The sequence below is a fragment of the Labeo rohita genome, chromosome 12, assembly GCF_022985175.1.
Source record: "Labeo rohita strain BAU-BD-2019 chromosome 12, IGBB_LRoh.1.0, whole genome shotgun sequence".
Taxonomy (NCBI): Eukaryota; Metazoa; Chordata; class Actinopteri; order Cypriniformes; family Cyprinidae; genus Labeo; species Labeo rohita.
In genome coordinates, this window is record NC_066880.1 from 16,034,056 (window position 1) to 16,051,445 (window position 17,390).

General features: G+C 32.7%; 1 protein-coding gene across 1 annotated transcript in view; it reads left to right on the top strand.

Moving 5' to 3' along the window:
* Window positions 1-17,390, top strand: part of mkxa (mohawk homeobox a) — a 40,358-nt gene that overhangs the window by 10,293 nt on the left and 12,675 nt on the right. Inside the window, exon 5 of the mRNA XM_051125063.1 lies at window positions 3,083-3,412. Coding sequence (XP_050981020.1) covers window positions 3,083-3,412 — 330 coding nt within the window. The remainder of the gene's footprint in view (window positions 1-3,082; window positions 3,413-17,390) is intronic.

A 17,390-nucleotide genomic window follows, 5' to 3' on the forward strand; every position in this document is an offset into this window, starting at 1 on the left:
CACATGAAGAGATAAATAACCATGGTGGAACTGCAAGTGATTAATGGTTTAACTTTCTTCTGCAACAAAAGTATTAACTTGCTTGGAATTATGACATTAGTGGAGGAAATATTTTGGACCATCCCTTTGTTGTATTACAATCAGCATTAATGCTTCTAAAAGTTTTCCATCAAGAATGTACAAACAAAGTCTCACGATTCATCTGGTAATAAAACATGTCAGTGTCTCTTATTTATGTTCTTTAATGAATCACTGATGGGACTACAGGTGGCTGAGCAAATAATAAGAGATGAATGATTGGGTGTTTTCTACAGAATAATCAACGGAACGGAAAGATCAACTGAACACAGTCTCTCCAAGGCTGAGATATGACATTGGAATGTCCGATGTTTTTTTTTTTTTGTTGTTTTTTTTCTCCCTGTTGATGAGAAAGTTAATACTTTTATTGGTTTTGTTACCTAAAAGCAGAATGAAATCAGACGATTTATCACTTGCAGTTCCACCAAAGTTATTTATCTCTTGACTTGTCCTTGTGGTTTTTAGTATTCTGGCAAAAATAACAGACAACTCTGTACCTTGATTAATGGACATCATACGGTTGTTGCATTTGCACTTGAGTCTAGAATAAAAGCTGCTACTGTTTGAGAGCAGATAAATTTACTGTATATAGTCAAAACATTGGTCCTAATAAAAACTCTTTGTTTCCTTTTCACTACCATTCAAAAGTTTGTGGTAAGATTTTTAAAATGATTTTAAAAGAAATCTTCTACGCTCACAAAGGCTGCATTTATTTGATTCACCAAACCACCAAACTTTTAAATAGTCTAGGTATCACAGCAAAGCAAGCAAGCAAACAAAAAAATGTGTACAAGAAATCATTCTTTATATAAGTTATTGCTTTAATAAGTTTTAAATAAATTTCTTTTTTTTTTTTTTTATTATCATGTAATATTTAAAGATTTTTCATATTTTATATTTTGCATACATTTTTTGTATTTTATCTTCTGTAAATATATCTGAATCTTGAATTTTTGAACATTTCGTATTTTTTATTTTATTATCACATGTAATATTTAAAGATTTTTCATATTTTATATTTTGCATACATTTTTTGTATTTTATCTTCTGTAAATATATCTGAATCTTGAAATTTTGAACATTTCATATTTTTTATTTTATTATCACATGTAATATTTAAAGATTTTTAATATTTCATATTTTGCATACATTTTTGTATTTTATCTTCTGTAAATATATCTGAATCTTGAAATTTTGAACATTTTATATTTTTATTTTATTATCACATGTAATATTTAAAGATTTTTAATATTTCATATTTTGCATACATTTTTGTATTTTATCTTCTGTAAATATATCTGAATCGTGAAATTTTGAACATTTCTTATTTTATTTTTTTATTTTATTATTACATGTATATTTTAAATATTTAAAGATTTTTTAATATTTTATATTTTGCATACATTTTTGTATTTTATCTTCTGTAAGTATATCTGAGTCTTGACATTTTGAACATTTCTTATTTTATTTTTTATTTGGTTTTATTTCATTTATTTTTTATTTTATTATCACATGTATATTTTAAATATATTTATAGATTTTTTATATTTCATATTTTGCATACATGTTTGTATTTTATCTCCTATAAATATATCTGAATCTTGAATTTTGAACATTTCTTTTTTTTTTTTTTTGGTTTTATTATTATTATTTTTTACATTTTATCACATGTATATTTTAAATATTTATAGATTTTTTTTTATATTTCATATTTTGCATACATTTTTGTATTTTATCGCCTAGAAATATATCTGAATCTTGAATTTTGAACATTGCTTATTTTATTTTTTATCACATGTATATTTAAAATATTTAAAGATTTTTAATATTTCTTATTTTGCATATATTTTTGTATTTTATTTTCTGTAATTATATCTGAATCTAAACATTTATTTTATCACATGTAATATTCAAGGATTTTTAATATTTCATATTTTGCATAAATTTTTGTATTTTATCTTCTGTGAATATATCTGAATCGTGAAATTTTGAACATTTCTTATTTCATTTTATTTTTTATTTTATTATCACGTTTATTTTAAATATTTTAAGATTTTTAAATATTTCATATTTTGCATACATTTTTGTATTTTATCTTCTGTAAAAATATCTGAATCTTGAAAGTCTGAACATTTCTAATTTTTTTTTTATTTGGTTTTATTTTATTTTTTTTAATTTTGTTATCACGTATATTTTAAATATTTATAGATTTTTTTATATTTCATATTTTGCATACATTTTTGTATTTTATCTCCTATAAATATATCTAAATCAGAATTTTGAACATTTCTTATTTTATTTTTTATTATCACATGTACATTTAAAATATTTAAAGATTTTTAATATTTTGCATATATTTTTGTATTTTATTTTCTGTAATTATATCTGAATCTAAACATTGTTTATTTCATTATCACATGTATATTTTTAATATTTAATATTTTGCATACATTTTGTATTTTATCTTCTGTAAATATATCTGAATCTTGAAATTTTGATCTTTTTTAATTTATTTTTTTATTTTTATTTTATATTACCACATGCATATTTTAAAAATGTTAATATTTCATATTTTGCATTTTTGTATTTTATGTTTTCTAAATATATCTGAACCTTGAAATTTTGAACTTTTTTTTTTATTTTAGTTTAGTTTAGTTTAGTTCTCAAATCATGCCATACAAGGCTCCAAGATTGAGCTCTTTTCTGCTTCATCCCCTGTAGTCAGTCTCTCAGCACCAAATTTGATCTGACACACTCACTTGCAGTTGGGAGGCCCTTGTTTTCGAGGAGTGTAATCCATTCAAGAGTTTTCAATGTGCTGGAGGGGTCACGCAGAAGAGAAGGGTGATTAAATGAAAACGTGACCGTGTCTCTCCCTGCTGAGAAGGCGTAAAGGGCAGCAGATCAAAATATTGACATATATTACAGTTGAGCTCTTTTTCTTTTGCAAATGTCTTCTCGAGTGCGTATTGACATATTTGCATGTATCCCGCATCACATCCAGATGGTGACCCAGCAGCACGGGCCCAGGTCGGGGAGTTCAGTAAGCCGATGTACCAGAGCGTCATCAAGAAGGAAGGCGGCGCTGTGAGCGCGGGTCTCCGAGCCGCTGCAGACGCCTCGTTGTCTGATGACTATGTGTCACCACCCAAATACAAGAGCAGCCTGTTGCACCGCTACCTTAACGACTCGCTCCGTCACGTAATGGTGGCCAACGGGGTAATGGACGCACGGAGGAGGAACCACTCAGGCTCTTTCAGCTCTAATGAGTATGATGAAGACCTGCTGTCACCGTCTTCTTCAGAAGCAGAAGCCAACTTTATCTACAGAACTGGTGAGCTGCTGCCAGTCTTGCATTCTTTCCTTGTCTGTGTCTCTCTCTCTCTCGCTTCTTGCGAGGAAGAGGGCATCTTGAAGCTGTTTCCCAGTATCAGCTGTGTTTTGGTCTATGCATGATTTTGGCTTCTCGTTCTACAACAAGGAGAGTCACAGAGAGGTCATATGTTTTCTCTGTTCTCTCTCACATACACATAGTGGCATAAATCATTTCAACTTGACATTTGTAAATATTCTGAAATATGTTTTTAATAGTATGAAAATACTACTAAGTTAAAAATATTGCAGTTCAATAGTTCAAAGAACGCATGCTTTTATATTAAGCTTTGTACTTTTGATAAAACGTTTAAGGTCAGATCTGAACTCGCAATGAAACAGAACATACTGTACGGCAACCGCAGTTCATCCTGGTTTAGTCTTCAGCCCATTAACTATCAGTGCTTCTTTAGTCAGTGTGACAATTTTTCTATCTTTTCAATCTTCATTCTCTCCTTATCTTTTCAACATAACACATTTTTTCTCTCAACACAGTTTTGAGTTCATGTCCAACATCCACTGCTAAGAAACAAGAAGTCTTTAATCAAAAGAGAAAGTGTCCGTGAGGGAAAGAGAGTGTGTTGTTTGTGTGCTGGTGTGGAAGTGTATATCAGCTTTAGGGTTAAAGATGTCAGAGAACGAAGTGTGTGTACGTGTGTGTGAAACAATTTTCTGACTTTCTGTCATTTTTGAAGCGAGCCAAACTCTGACCTAAAGAATTTGCTCTTGAAGCCTCTCCAGTTGTGCATCTGAAACATAACCACGTTTCACCTCATGGTAGTCTGACACAGATAATAGGTGCTAGAAAGTTAGGAACTTTATATATATATATATATATACACACACACTATATACTATATAGTTAGGATCATTAATATATATATTAATGTAAGTAATTCATTGTTATTCACCAAGAAGACATTAAGTTAATTGAAACTGGCAGTACATTGTTAAAAAACAGTTTGAAATAAATACTGGTTTTGAACTTTTTATTTATGGAAAAAATCCTGAAAATAATGAATTAAATAAATAAATACACTGCCGTTCAAAGGTTTGGAATCAGTAATGCTTATCAAAGTTCCATTTATTTGATCAAAAATACAAAAAAAAAAGTCATATGAAATATTACTGCAATTTAAAATGTGTTTTCTATTTTAATATACTTTAAAATATAATTTATTTCATTACTCCAGTCCTCAGTGTCACTCGATCCTTCAGAAATCATTCTAATATGCTGATTTATTATCAATGTTGCAAACAGTTGTGCTTCTTAATTTTTTGGAAACCTAAGCTACTTTTTTGAGGATTCTTTGATGAATAAAAAGTTCAAAAGAACAGCATTTATTCAAAATAGAAATATTTTCTAACAATGTAAGTCTTTACTATCACTTATCAATTTTAATACATCCTTGCTAAATTAAAGTATTCATTTCTTTCAAAGAAAGAAAGAAAGAAAAATGTACTGACCCCAAACTTTGAACGGTGTATATTGCTACAAAATATTTATATTTTAAGCGCTGTTCCTTTTGACTTTTTATTTATCAAAAATTCCTGAAAAAAAGCATCACAGGTTCCAAAAAAAAAAAAAAAAAAAAAAAAAAAAAAAATTAAGCAGTGTAACTGTTTCCAATAATAAATCAGCATATTAAAATGATTTTTGAAGGATCATGTGACATTGAAGACTGGAGTCAAAATGCTGATAATTCAGCTTTGCATCACAGGAATAAATTCTATTTTAAAGTATATTCAAATAGAAAACCACTATTTTAAATTGCAATAATATTTCACAATATTACAGATTTTTCTGTATTTTTAAACAAATAAACGTAGCCTTAATGAGCAGAAAAGACTATTTAAAAACATTAAAAAATCTTACTGATCCCTTTTGAACAGCAGTGTAAATAAACCACGGTTTTCCACAAAATTATTAAGCAGCACAACTGTTTTCAACATTGACAATAATGAAACAAAAAATTTTGAAAAAAAAAAAAAAAATATATATATATATATATTTCTAAAGGATCATGTGACTAAAGACTGGATGAACAGCTGCTAAAAATTAAGTTTTGATTAAATAAATGCAGCCTTGGTGAGTATTAAAGACTTAAAGGTGACACTTTACAATAAGGTGTCATTTGCTAACTAACATTAACAAACAATGAGCAGTTATATTACAGTATTTATTCATCTTTGTTAACATAGTTGTTCATTGTTAATTCAGTGTTAGTTCACAGTGTGTTAACTAATGTTAACAAACAACTTGAATTTAATTAGTAAATATTGAAGTTAATATACTTAGATTAATACATGCTGTAGAAGTATTGTCATACTTAATGGTAACTTAAGTAGTAACTAATGAAACATTATTATAAAGTGTTAAAACTTTTAAACGGTAGTGTGGTTGTATTATATTAGCTTTGGTTTAAAAAGTAAGTAATGAACTATTCTGTGCAATTTTCGACCAGTTTCTTCTCTGCAGCTGCTTGATAATGGCTTTATCCACTTTCTAAAGCTTTCACCTATCCCAGGATGTCTCGTTTACCGAAAAAGGCAAGCTCTGCCAAAGTTTAGGACTCTCTAACTCGTCTGTTTAAGGTCAGCGTTGGTTCGGAGTCTCTCGATAGGAAGCGTCTGCAGTGCTCACAGTCAGCTGTGTTTGCTCCCATGTGCTGTTTAAGTCCTCCAGGTGTTTGTGATGTTATCGCAAATCTTTTCGACATTCCAAAATGACAAATATGTTTCAGGAGAGTTCTGGCAATTATTTAAGCTCTGTTCATCATCATCTGGAAGAATGTCAGCCTCTATTGATCATTTGTAGGAATTTATGAGAGATACTGCGTCTGCGACCGCGGCCTTCGAGCGCATGTGTTTTGCTCTCTCCTTCTCTCGAGAAAGAGTTTCTTCAGGTCAGAACACTGCGTCTTTGTCCTGACAGGATTCATAACTGATAACATTGTTTGCTTCTTCGCTTACATATTGTTGTTCACATCAAGCCTCTGGGATCTCGCCGTGCAGGCTTTGTTTTACTTTGTTTCTCATTTCAGTTTGCCATTTCTTACTGACAAACATGGTTTGCATTATCTCAGGGCTGAGGAACAGAACGCTGGAATTCTCTTCAAACCCAAAAGCTGTTGCTAACTACCTTCTGGACTAACGTTTAAACCCTATATGTGACGCAAGGCTACTTATGTAGACACCTGCTGAGATTTGGTGTATTTTGTTGCTTATTTCAGCTTGAATCAGTTGTTCCAAATAGCTGTTATACTCTTATAGAATATTTATGAGTTACGCGTTGTTTCTCGCCTTTCATGGTAACTACTATTTCCTGGCTAAGGATTCTGATGGCTGAAATATCTGTTTGTCAGATGAGAAAAATCGCCAGGCAAAAGGTTTAACACAAGATCACACGCAGCAGCATTTGCGCAACAGCAAATAAGGGTTCAATCAGAATGAAATACAGCAATAAACTCTGAATTAAATTGATATTGAATTTGTCATTCAATCTCGTTGCTGGTCTGTATCGTTTCCTCCTAAGATTTCGCTCTCTCTTTTTCCCCCCGCTATTCTCTTTCCTTCCATTTTCCTTCTTTCTACATTCCAGAGTATCTTCATACAAATATTCCTCCAGTTTCAGACTATGAGGTTGAAATTTTAGATCTAGTCTATGTTTTCTTTTTTAAAACAGCTGTCTGTCTGTCTCTGCGCTGTGTTAGCCAAGACGCTAATGTTTTAGCCTCTTTTAACCATAGTGGCATCTCAGAATCCGTCGGTTAAATGTAGCTTAATGGAACAAATTGGATCTAAAGGAGCTCTCTCCTCCTTTCCATCACTCCTCACTTGAATCAGACGTGGCAAAGGAGCCGTCAGGCCAGCAAAACCTCTGATGGAAAACTAAAGAGGCCATTGTGTAAGAAAAATACAAAATAAAACGCAACGGGAACTCTGATGGGAGTTTCACTGAAAACAAGAAGTGAGAGAATTCCAGGGCACATGCCAGGGATTTTATGTCAAATTGCACTTTAATGGGATATTTAATGGTAGGAATCTCGCTCAGTGTTTTCCCTGCGTGCGTGGTACTGAGTTTAGGGCCGTCTTGTACGATATAGATCACTATGCCGCGCTGTCAGAGCGGATTGGAGCTCGCAGTAAAGTGAGAGCGTGCAGGAAAATATTTCTCAGAACTTTGTCTAACGCTTTAGATGTATTTTCACAGGTTGCATCTGTGCAGGAATCTCATAAGCCGCATAGAAAGTGCATCACATGGGACATAAACTGGCTGCTGCACCATTTATTCTAGAGCGACGTGTCCTCATTTTGCTTTCAACAGGATCCTTGTGATCCAGTTATTGAAACTAATGTGTCATCTGAGGTGTTTATGAATATATTATATTATGCGTCAGTGAACTGAAATGAATTGATGAAAGTGATATATATCTCAGTACTCAAATCTGGCCATGAGGGTTTTTGCTACTGCTGCCTCTTAAACCCATTCAAAACATTTAGAGTTCAGTTTATTCAAAAAGGATGCATTCAATTATTCAAAATTGACAGTAAAGACTTTAAATGACTTTTATGTTAAAAGTTCATTGTTAAGAATTGTCCTTTATTAATCTAAAATATAAAGAAAAAATTTCTTATTACATTGTAAAAAAAAATAAAAAATTGTTGAGTCAACTTAAAATAATCTGTTACCCTGCAGATTTAAAATGTTAAGTTCAGTCAACTCAAATAAGTTTAGTCAACTTGAAATGTTATATTATATTAAATATTTGAGTTGACTAAACAAACGATTTGGTTTGTTAAACTTACCCAGCTGCCTAAATTTTAAGTTGAATGAACTCAAATATCTAAGTTGTCACTTAGTACAACTTAACATCTCAAGTTGACTAAACTTTTTTGAGTTGACTGAACTTAAAATGTTAAGGCAGCCGTGTAACAAATTATTTTATATGGTCTGGGTTTTGTAACAAAATTTCACAATTCAATTTGATTCAGTATTGATTATTTTGGATATATATCAGGTACAGTGCATGCTAGATTTTCTCAAGGATGAAAAAAATCTCTCAACTAATACTGTAAAATATACATGAGAGTCAGCTGGTACTACATTACTATAATTTTGAAGGTTAAAATGAACTCATTTGTATATAAATGCTTAAATTACACTTAATGAAGGTTTTATTATAATAAAGTTACAATTACATAATTATATTTCTACTCCAATTCATTTTTTTTTTTAAATATAAACATTTAAATGGTGGCTATCATAAAAACTTGCCGGAGTTATTCAAACATAAAATTAAACGTTGTAAAAACTATAATACGTATGTTATATGCTGCATATATTTAGCAAAATGCTCCTCTCTAGAGGTCATTTTTCTAGTTGACTAACAAATTTATGGTCACCGAATATGTTTTTCTGAGGTAAATGTGACGTTATATGATTGAGCGATTATATGAAACAGGATATGGATGTAGTTTTCACTGTACTTTTTCTTTTAAAGGAAAAGTTCACTTTCAGAACAAAAAAATTACAGATAATTTACTCACCCCCTTGTCATCCAAGATGTTCATGTCTTTCCTTCTTCAGTCGTAAAGAAATTATGTTTTTTGAGGAAAACATTTTAGGATTTTTCTCCTTATAGTGGACTTCTATGGTTCCCCCAAGTTTGAACTTCCAAAATGCAGTTTAAATGCAGCTTCAAAGGGCTCTAAATGATCCTAGCTGAGGAAGAAGGGTCTTATCTAGCGAAATGGTCAATAATTTTCTATAAAAATTGACAATTTATATACTTTTTAACCTCGAAAAAAACTCCCATCTCATTGTTTCCTCCAACTTCAAAATCATCGTACAATGCTGCAGAAGTACCGACCCAGTGTTTACAAAGTGAACATGCAAAGAAAATCAAATGCCCTTTCCAAAAAAAAGGTAAAACAGCGACGTAGGATGATTTTGAAGTTGGAAAAGAAAATAAGATGAGAGTTTTTCGACCGACCCTAACTGTCATGAGTTCACACAGAGTTCACAAGAGCTAGACAAAACAAGCATTTGAGGTTAAAAAGTATATAAATTGTAATTTTTTTTAGAAAACAACTGATCGTTTCACTAGATAAGACCCTTCTTCCTCGGCTGGGATAGGTTTAGAGCCCTTTGAAGCTGCATTTAAACTGCATTTTGAAAGTTCAAATTCGGCGGCACCATAGAAGTCCACTATATGGAGCGAAATCCTGAAATGTTTTCCTCAAAAAACACAATTTCTTTACGACTGAAGACAGAAAGACATGAATTTTTGTTCTGGAAGTGAACTTCTCCTTTAACATACATTAGGATGTTCATTTCGTATGTAACTGGAATTAAAGCAGAGGAAACAAATAGTTCACGTGTGCTTTGTGCTGGCACTTCTCTTGAATGGAGGCGCTACAGCGATCTGTCACTCACATTAAACAGCACCAAAACAGCATTTATTGTTTCAGTACTGTAATAAAATAGACAGAATTTGAAATCTGAGACTTTGTTTCATATCAAAAGTAACAAAGCACAAAGCTTATTGCGATTTATTGGATGGGAGGTGCACTGCATTGTTCCATTCATTAACTGAAAACAGGTTAGACTAATCATTTCCTGGGATTTAAGAATCAATATCAATATTAAAACCAAGAAATTAGTATTTTTATTTTATGTGTTTGTGATGTAGTAATGTAAAAAAGCCCAGAAAAAAAGGCTCTCTTTTTCCAATCAATCATTTTGCTGTGCTTTAATGTGTTAGCTGTGCTCTGTGGGACGTATTTCCTCACAGAACCAAGAATGTCACCTGTGTTTTACGACATGAAAAGACCTTCTTTTTCAAGGTCAGTGGACATTAAACAGAGGCAGGAGCTAGAAATATGTTAAATGAAAACAGAGAAACTTGACAAGGCCACCGGGGCTCATAGGTGCCAGTCACTCATAAGAGTCCTGCAGACTCATTGGACTGAAGCCACCAAAAGAAAATGTCTCAAAAGTCATTGTCCAAGAAAAGTACAATGTCGCCAACTCAGAAACATTAGAGCTGATTTCGGGCCGTGATCAGAGGCAGGTGGGCAATCCATCCAAGCCTAAACATGCAACAGAGTGAAAGCGTATAAATTCAGGTATTATTAATGTGCAGGACCTGCTGTTCATCAGATGATTGACAGCCCTCTGTGTGTACAGCTGGAAATACGCAGCACACTTTTACTGCTGTTTTTGCACAGTTGTACTACACATCCAGCCGCATACAGTACATAAAAACATTGAGAGTCTGATGCCATTAAAAAGCTTGAAAGTCTCTCTTTCTCTCAAAGCTCGACAGGCTTTGGCTAACGTGTTTTAGCGTTGTTTGACAATGACATACAGTGCCGGGGGAGGGATGTGTAATTTAGAGAAACAGCCTGGCAGGGATATGGCATTTAAAGAGTACATGCTGAACTGCCTGATTTACGGTACTTGACTACTCACTGACCACAGAGCAGCAGGACAATGACTGATCCAGCTCTGCTGCGCACATCTCATATCACAGAAAACACTTATGAAAACATCTCTATTTCATCTTGAACGTCAATACTGTAATATTAAGCTTCGCCGTTAGATTTTATGATGTTGTAGTACTCGCGCAGGAAAGAAAGTTACAAAAGCTGTCACTTAAGAACAGAAGGTACCGTCCCAGTTACAGATTTTGTACATTTTTTTCTGAGAGTGAAGTATATAAACAACACATTCTCATACAACACAGTACACAAATGTCAATATGTGTAGTTGAGGTAGAGTATATAGTTTTTAGAATATATATATATATATATATATATATATATACACTGCCGTTTAAAAGTTTGGGATCAGTATGATTTTTAATGTTTTTAAAGAAGTCTCTTATGTGCATCAAAGTTTCATTTATTTGATTAAAAATACAGAAAAAACAGTATTATTATGAAATATTATTGCAATTAAAAATAACAGTTTTCTATTTTAATATATAGCTTAAAATATAATATATTTATGTCATGCAAAGCTTAATTTTTATCAGCCATTATTTCAGTCTTCAGTGTCACGCAGTCCTTCAGAAATAATTCTAAAATGCTGATTTATTATCAGTGTTGTGCTGCTTAATATTTTTTTGGAACCTGTAATAATTTTTTCAGGATTCTTTGATGAATAAAAAGTCTTTACTATCACTTTCTATTAATTTAACACATCCTCGCTGAATAAAAGTATCAATTTACTGTTTGTTTTTTTTTTTGTTTTTTTTTAAAACTCAAAAAATTGTTTGTTTTTTAAAAAAATGCTGTTCTTTTTAACATTTTATTCACTAAAGAATCTTGAAAAAAGTATCAAAGATTCCAATAAAAAAAAATAATAAAAAATAAGCAGCACAACTGTTTCCAACATTGATGATAAATCAGCATATTAGAATGATTTCTGAAGGATCATGTGACACTGAAAACTAGAGTAATGATGCTAAAAAAGTTTGTTTTGCATCACAGGAATAAATTCTATTTTAAAGTATACTAAACTATAAAACCACAATTTTAAATTGCTATAATATTTCACAATATTACTGTTTTTTCTGAATTTTTAATCAAATAAACGCAACCTTGATGAGCAGAAAAGTCTATTTAAAAAAAAAAAAACATTAAAAATCTTACTGATCCCTTTTGAACAGCAGTGTAAATAAACAGTTTTCCACAAAATTATTAAGCAGCACAACTGTTTTCAGCATTGATAATAATGAAACAAAAAAGATGAAAGAAATATATTACAACAGTTTTTAAATTGTTTTAACAGTAGTTTTGATTAAATAAATGCAGCCTTAAAGACTTATAAAAAAAACTATAAGAATCTTACTGATCCCATATATACATATGTGGTTTGGAGAATGGATGGATAATTTAATAATTAATATGAGGTCATAAGACCTGCATAAATAATTATTATAAAATAATTGGCAAAATGCTGTTTAAAACAGACTTACATGGACCATGTCACATCACAGGACATATCAACTACCCAAACACCAAGATTTCCTTTTCTTGGAGAGGTTTTCTCCATTCTCCCACTCCATCCCTCACAAAAAAAGGGAGGGACGACCGTACAATCCTGAAGAAAGAAAAGGCTGAGGCCAAGATTTACTTCAGACTCTAGGTTACAGTGGTCAGGATGGGGTCTCATCATCCATCACCAGAGGGAGAGAAAAGAGAACGTTGAGAGAAGTGAAAGGTGGAGAAAAGAGAGATGAAGGAGGGGAATAGGAAAGGAAGAAAGGGAGATGAAAGACGAGCTAGAAATTGGAAAATGAAAGCTGAAGTCTTTTGAAAGAAAGTGAAAATAGTGAATAAAAGACACATGGGATGAGAACATTTACAACTCCTCTTGTAATAATGAGAGATACAGATAAATACAAAGACTTAGACAAGTGTCTTTCTGTGATTGCATTCATTATACTAAGGGAACCACTACCATTTTGCAATAGTATTTTCATGGCTTTTATAAAGTCATCATACATTATTTTTTATTTAAATTAGTATTTTATTTATTAGCAGTATCAGTAGATCTTGGAGAGCAAGTAAGCATCCACCTAGTAGCATGAATAAATGTCTTATTTTATTACAACATTCTCTACATATCCAGACACTGTTAGATAAGTTTTCGTCCATCTTTTATAATTTACTTTTTGGAGCCATTTGTAACTTGAAAATGATTCATTTCGAAGCGTATTCCAAAAACTGAATTCTCAGTCTCTCGGCACAGTGCTGTGTATAAACCGTTCTGAAGCTCAAGAGCAATATATCGTGATGAATTGCAAATAGTCCGAGGCACACTTGAAAAGTAAGCGTGTGTGTGGATTGTGGTGACTTGTGTGGAGGAGAGGTGTAAACAGACACACACTGCTCTGGCTGCTTACATGTGAGAATAGATAGAGGAAAGAAACAGTGAATGAATGGGAGGCTATTAGACGAGTGTGGAGAAGCTAATGGCTTCACACTGAAAGACTCTGACAATCTGAGTGTCAGAAATAGTACGGCGGGGACTGTGCATATTTGTCTAACTTGGAAAGTAAAGTTTTTTTGGGAAGGGGGAAAACAAAAATAGGCAGTTTCACAAGAATAGATCAACAGATGAAAAAATCAGAGAATCAAAGAGAGAATGTGCGTGTGAGCAAACCAGAAGGAACATCACAGCAATTCATTTCACTACGTATTTTTGGATCAAGCCTGCAATCATTATTTAGTTCAGAAAACACTTTCAAACATTGTTATATTACACTCAATCAGTTGTTTTTTTTTTCCCCCTGAGGTTGCGGTCAAAAGCAATTCTATATTCAACTCTGGGTAGAATTAGCTTGCAAAGAAACATACAAACTTGTAACATGAGATCTAAACAAGCTTTTCCATTCTGCAAAATCATTTGCAATAAGTCCAAAGTTTCTTGCTGCTAATCGTTTTTTCCATTTTGGAATGACACTAAAGCTGAAGCGAAACTGAATTTTATTGAAGCTGAAAAAGGTTTGTGATGCGTTCTAGATGGAGCCTTATCTACGTCTGATAGCACTTTAGGCAAATGCTTTCAGCATGAGCCCCTCTCTCTCTCCCTCTCTTTGGCCTTCTGTCTCTCTGACATACGTCAGAGAGCAGATATTGTCTTGTAATACCTCAGTGGCGTGCTATGTCTTCTAGCTAGCGTGTTTGAAGTCTGTTTGTGGGACTTTTATAGGTACTGATAGGGTAAGAGATCAGAATCATTCGTCTAACCATTAGCAAATAGCAGATCCACTCGTCCGTATCCAGAACAGGAAGCCAACGGATGACCTCTGAGTCTTGTTAATGGTCAAAAATGGATTCCTCTAAATGATATAGAAAATATACATGCTTACACTGTTTTTATTTCCTTGATCATGATCAGACCAGTGGCAAAAATGAACTTTAATGTTCAACTAAAAATCCTGTCATCATTTACTCAACATAATGGAATTTCAAACATGCATCACTTTTCCATCTGCAGATAATTTGAAGTAGTTATAGCCAGTAGTTTTGCTTTTTTTTTTGAAATATGGTTTTAATTACCATTCAATTAACTCTTAACAATGACCCGTCCACCTTACTGTTAAGTTCTCACACATATTTAATCAAATAATTTTTCTCTCACACAGTAAAAAATACATTGTGCAGCAAAGAAAACCGACAATGTGCTGACAGACAAGACAGATCAGGCTACTTTTTAGTATGAAACAGTCTCAGCTTTAAAATTTTGGCATTTTGGAAAGAATTCAAACTATAAATACCGCTTTGTGGCTCTTTAATGTGTCGCTGTAGCACCTCAGTATAAGCGGAACGTGAATTGATCATCTTTTCCTCTTTACTAGTCACGGGACAAAACAAACATGAATGAACTTCAGAAGGTATCTTGTTTCAAACACGTTAAGACGTCAGTACACATCATTGTTAAAGTTCAAGTCCACCAACAGTAATCGACTCTCCTGTCTGGTTTGTTAGACAAAATGGCATATTCTGCGTTATGATTGGTCAGATCACCTGTCAATCAAACACCCTGTGAAGGGTCAATTGTATCAACAATAATCAATTCAAACATTTCTCAAAATCTTTTTTTGTTCCACGGAATAAACAACAGCACTATTTTACCTGTTCCACTGTTCCACATGTACATACTGTGTACTATGTAATAATAACAACTAGATGAGTAAAGTTTGAAAACGAACTTTAAGTTGGCTTGAGAAAGCCAGACCAGAAAGTTAGAACAAGTTTTAAAGTTTTCAGTCTGATGTAGTCCGAAGTTTAAAATAGTTTTAAAGATTAGTTTCAATGGTTTGAAGGCAATAGAGTCTATTAGAAAAACAGATTTTTCAAGCCAACTTAATAACTGGGTAATAACTAGGTAATAACCATGAACCTACACTTAAAGGAGAAGTTCACTTGCAGAACAAAAAATTACAGAATTTACTCACCCCCTTATCAGCCAAGATGTTTATGTTTTTCTTTCTTCAGTTGTAAGGAAATTATGTTTCTTGAGGAAAACATTTCAGGAATGTATATGAATATAGTGGACTTCTATGTTTGAACTTCCAAAATGCAGTTTAAATGCAGCTTCAAAGGATTCTAATCTATCCCAGATGAGGAAGAAGGGTCTTATCTAGCAAAACAATCAGTTATTTTCTAAAAACCTCAACCTTAAATGCTCATCTTGTCTAGCTCTGCGATGTGCATTCGTAGTCTGTGTAATCCGGGTCAAAACATCCATCTCATTTTCTCCTCCAACTACTGACCAAGTGTTTACAAAGTCAAAGTGCAAAGAAGATCAAACACCCTTTACAAAAAAAAAGGGTAAAAAGCGATGTAGGACGATTTTGAAGTTGGAGGAGAAAATGTGGAGTTTTATGACCTACCCTATAACTGTCATGAACCTGAGTTCATGCAGAGCTAGACAAGACGAGCATTTGAGGTTAAAAAGTATATAAATTGTAATTAAAAAAATAATAATAATTTATCATCTCGCTAGATAAGACCCTTCTTCCTTGGCTGGGATCATTTAAAGCCCTTTGAAGCTGCATTTAAACTGCATTTTTGAAGTTTCAAAACTTACATGCACCATAGAAGTTCAATATATGGAGAACATTCCTGAAATGTTTTTCGTCAAAAAACATAATTTCTTTACGACTGAAGAAAGAAAGACATGAACATCTTGAATGATAAGAGGTTGAGTAAATTATCTATAAATTTTTGTTCTGGAAGTGAACTTCTTTAAATCTAACCTTAAGCCACGTAGTTACCTTATATTGCACATTACTTTCTTAGGTAAGTACATTGTAAGTCCACATACCATAAAATAAAGTGCAGCCGAATAGTCATATATATTAATTTTCATGTATATTTAAAGTTTTAATATTTGCCCCCTAGAAATCACATAGTATGTCATCCATTATGTTATTTACTGAAAGGAATTATCAATGTAAGCAGTTAATTGTTAATTATAATTATTAATTATGAAATCAGTTTACTGTCAAATATAGAAATGCTGTAAAAGAATGCACAAGGTATCATTACACAATAACTGTCATGTTCCTATGTTAGATTAAATGGAGCTCTGTACTGTCTACTGTCAGAGCAGCGGTGTGATTTTCTTTACATTCTGTTTTTTTCTCAGCTTTTAATAAAAAAAAAAACCTACACCTAAAAATAGCTACACATGCAACATTATATTTGAGACTATGAATACAAAAATAATCTGACAGCTACAGTGTCTGTGAAAGCACTAAACCTATCTACAGAGGCCTAAAATGGCATATTATTAAATGTAATTACGCAATACAATAAAACGAAAGATAATTCACTACAGGAGCAATTTTACACCCCATTTAAAACATCTGGGGCATTTGTGTCATTTTTGTGACTCTGGTACAGACTGTTCTGTTTTTTGGCTGGTAAGAGTGTGTGTTGTGGTGATTTCTATTTATTCTGACTGGTAAATACAAAATGATGGGAAGATTAACACATTTCGCACACAGATGCTGAGGCTGTACGTGCCATTGGTGGAAGCTGCTTTATTTTGGCTGTGGCTGGACTGTCAATTTTTTGTCATCTGCTGTACAGACCTACAGAAATCCTAAAAATATGAAACTAGGTCTGTCTCAAGATGAGCTTTAGTGTTTATGAGTGGCCTTGTGTCCATGAGGCCGAAATAAGCTTTACGGTCGTTTTTCTCTCGCTCACCCTGTTTACCCCCTTACAGTATTGCCACTGTTTGATTGTTCTTTCAGCTCGCCAGTCAAATCCACAGCCCAGAACATGTCAGCACCCTCGACACAGTTTGATCCATCACAGATTAATGTGCTGCGATTCAAAGGCTGAGGAAAGGAAGTCCAACAGTGTCCAGACAGTTGTGTTTTTTCATCACAGAGAGTTTTGAAATAATA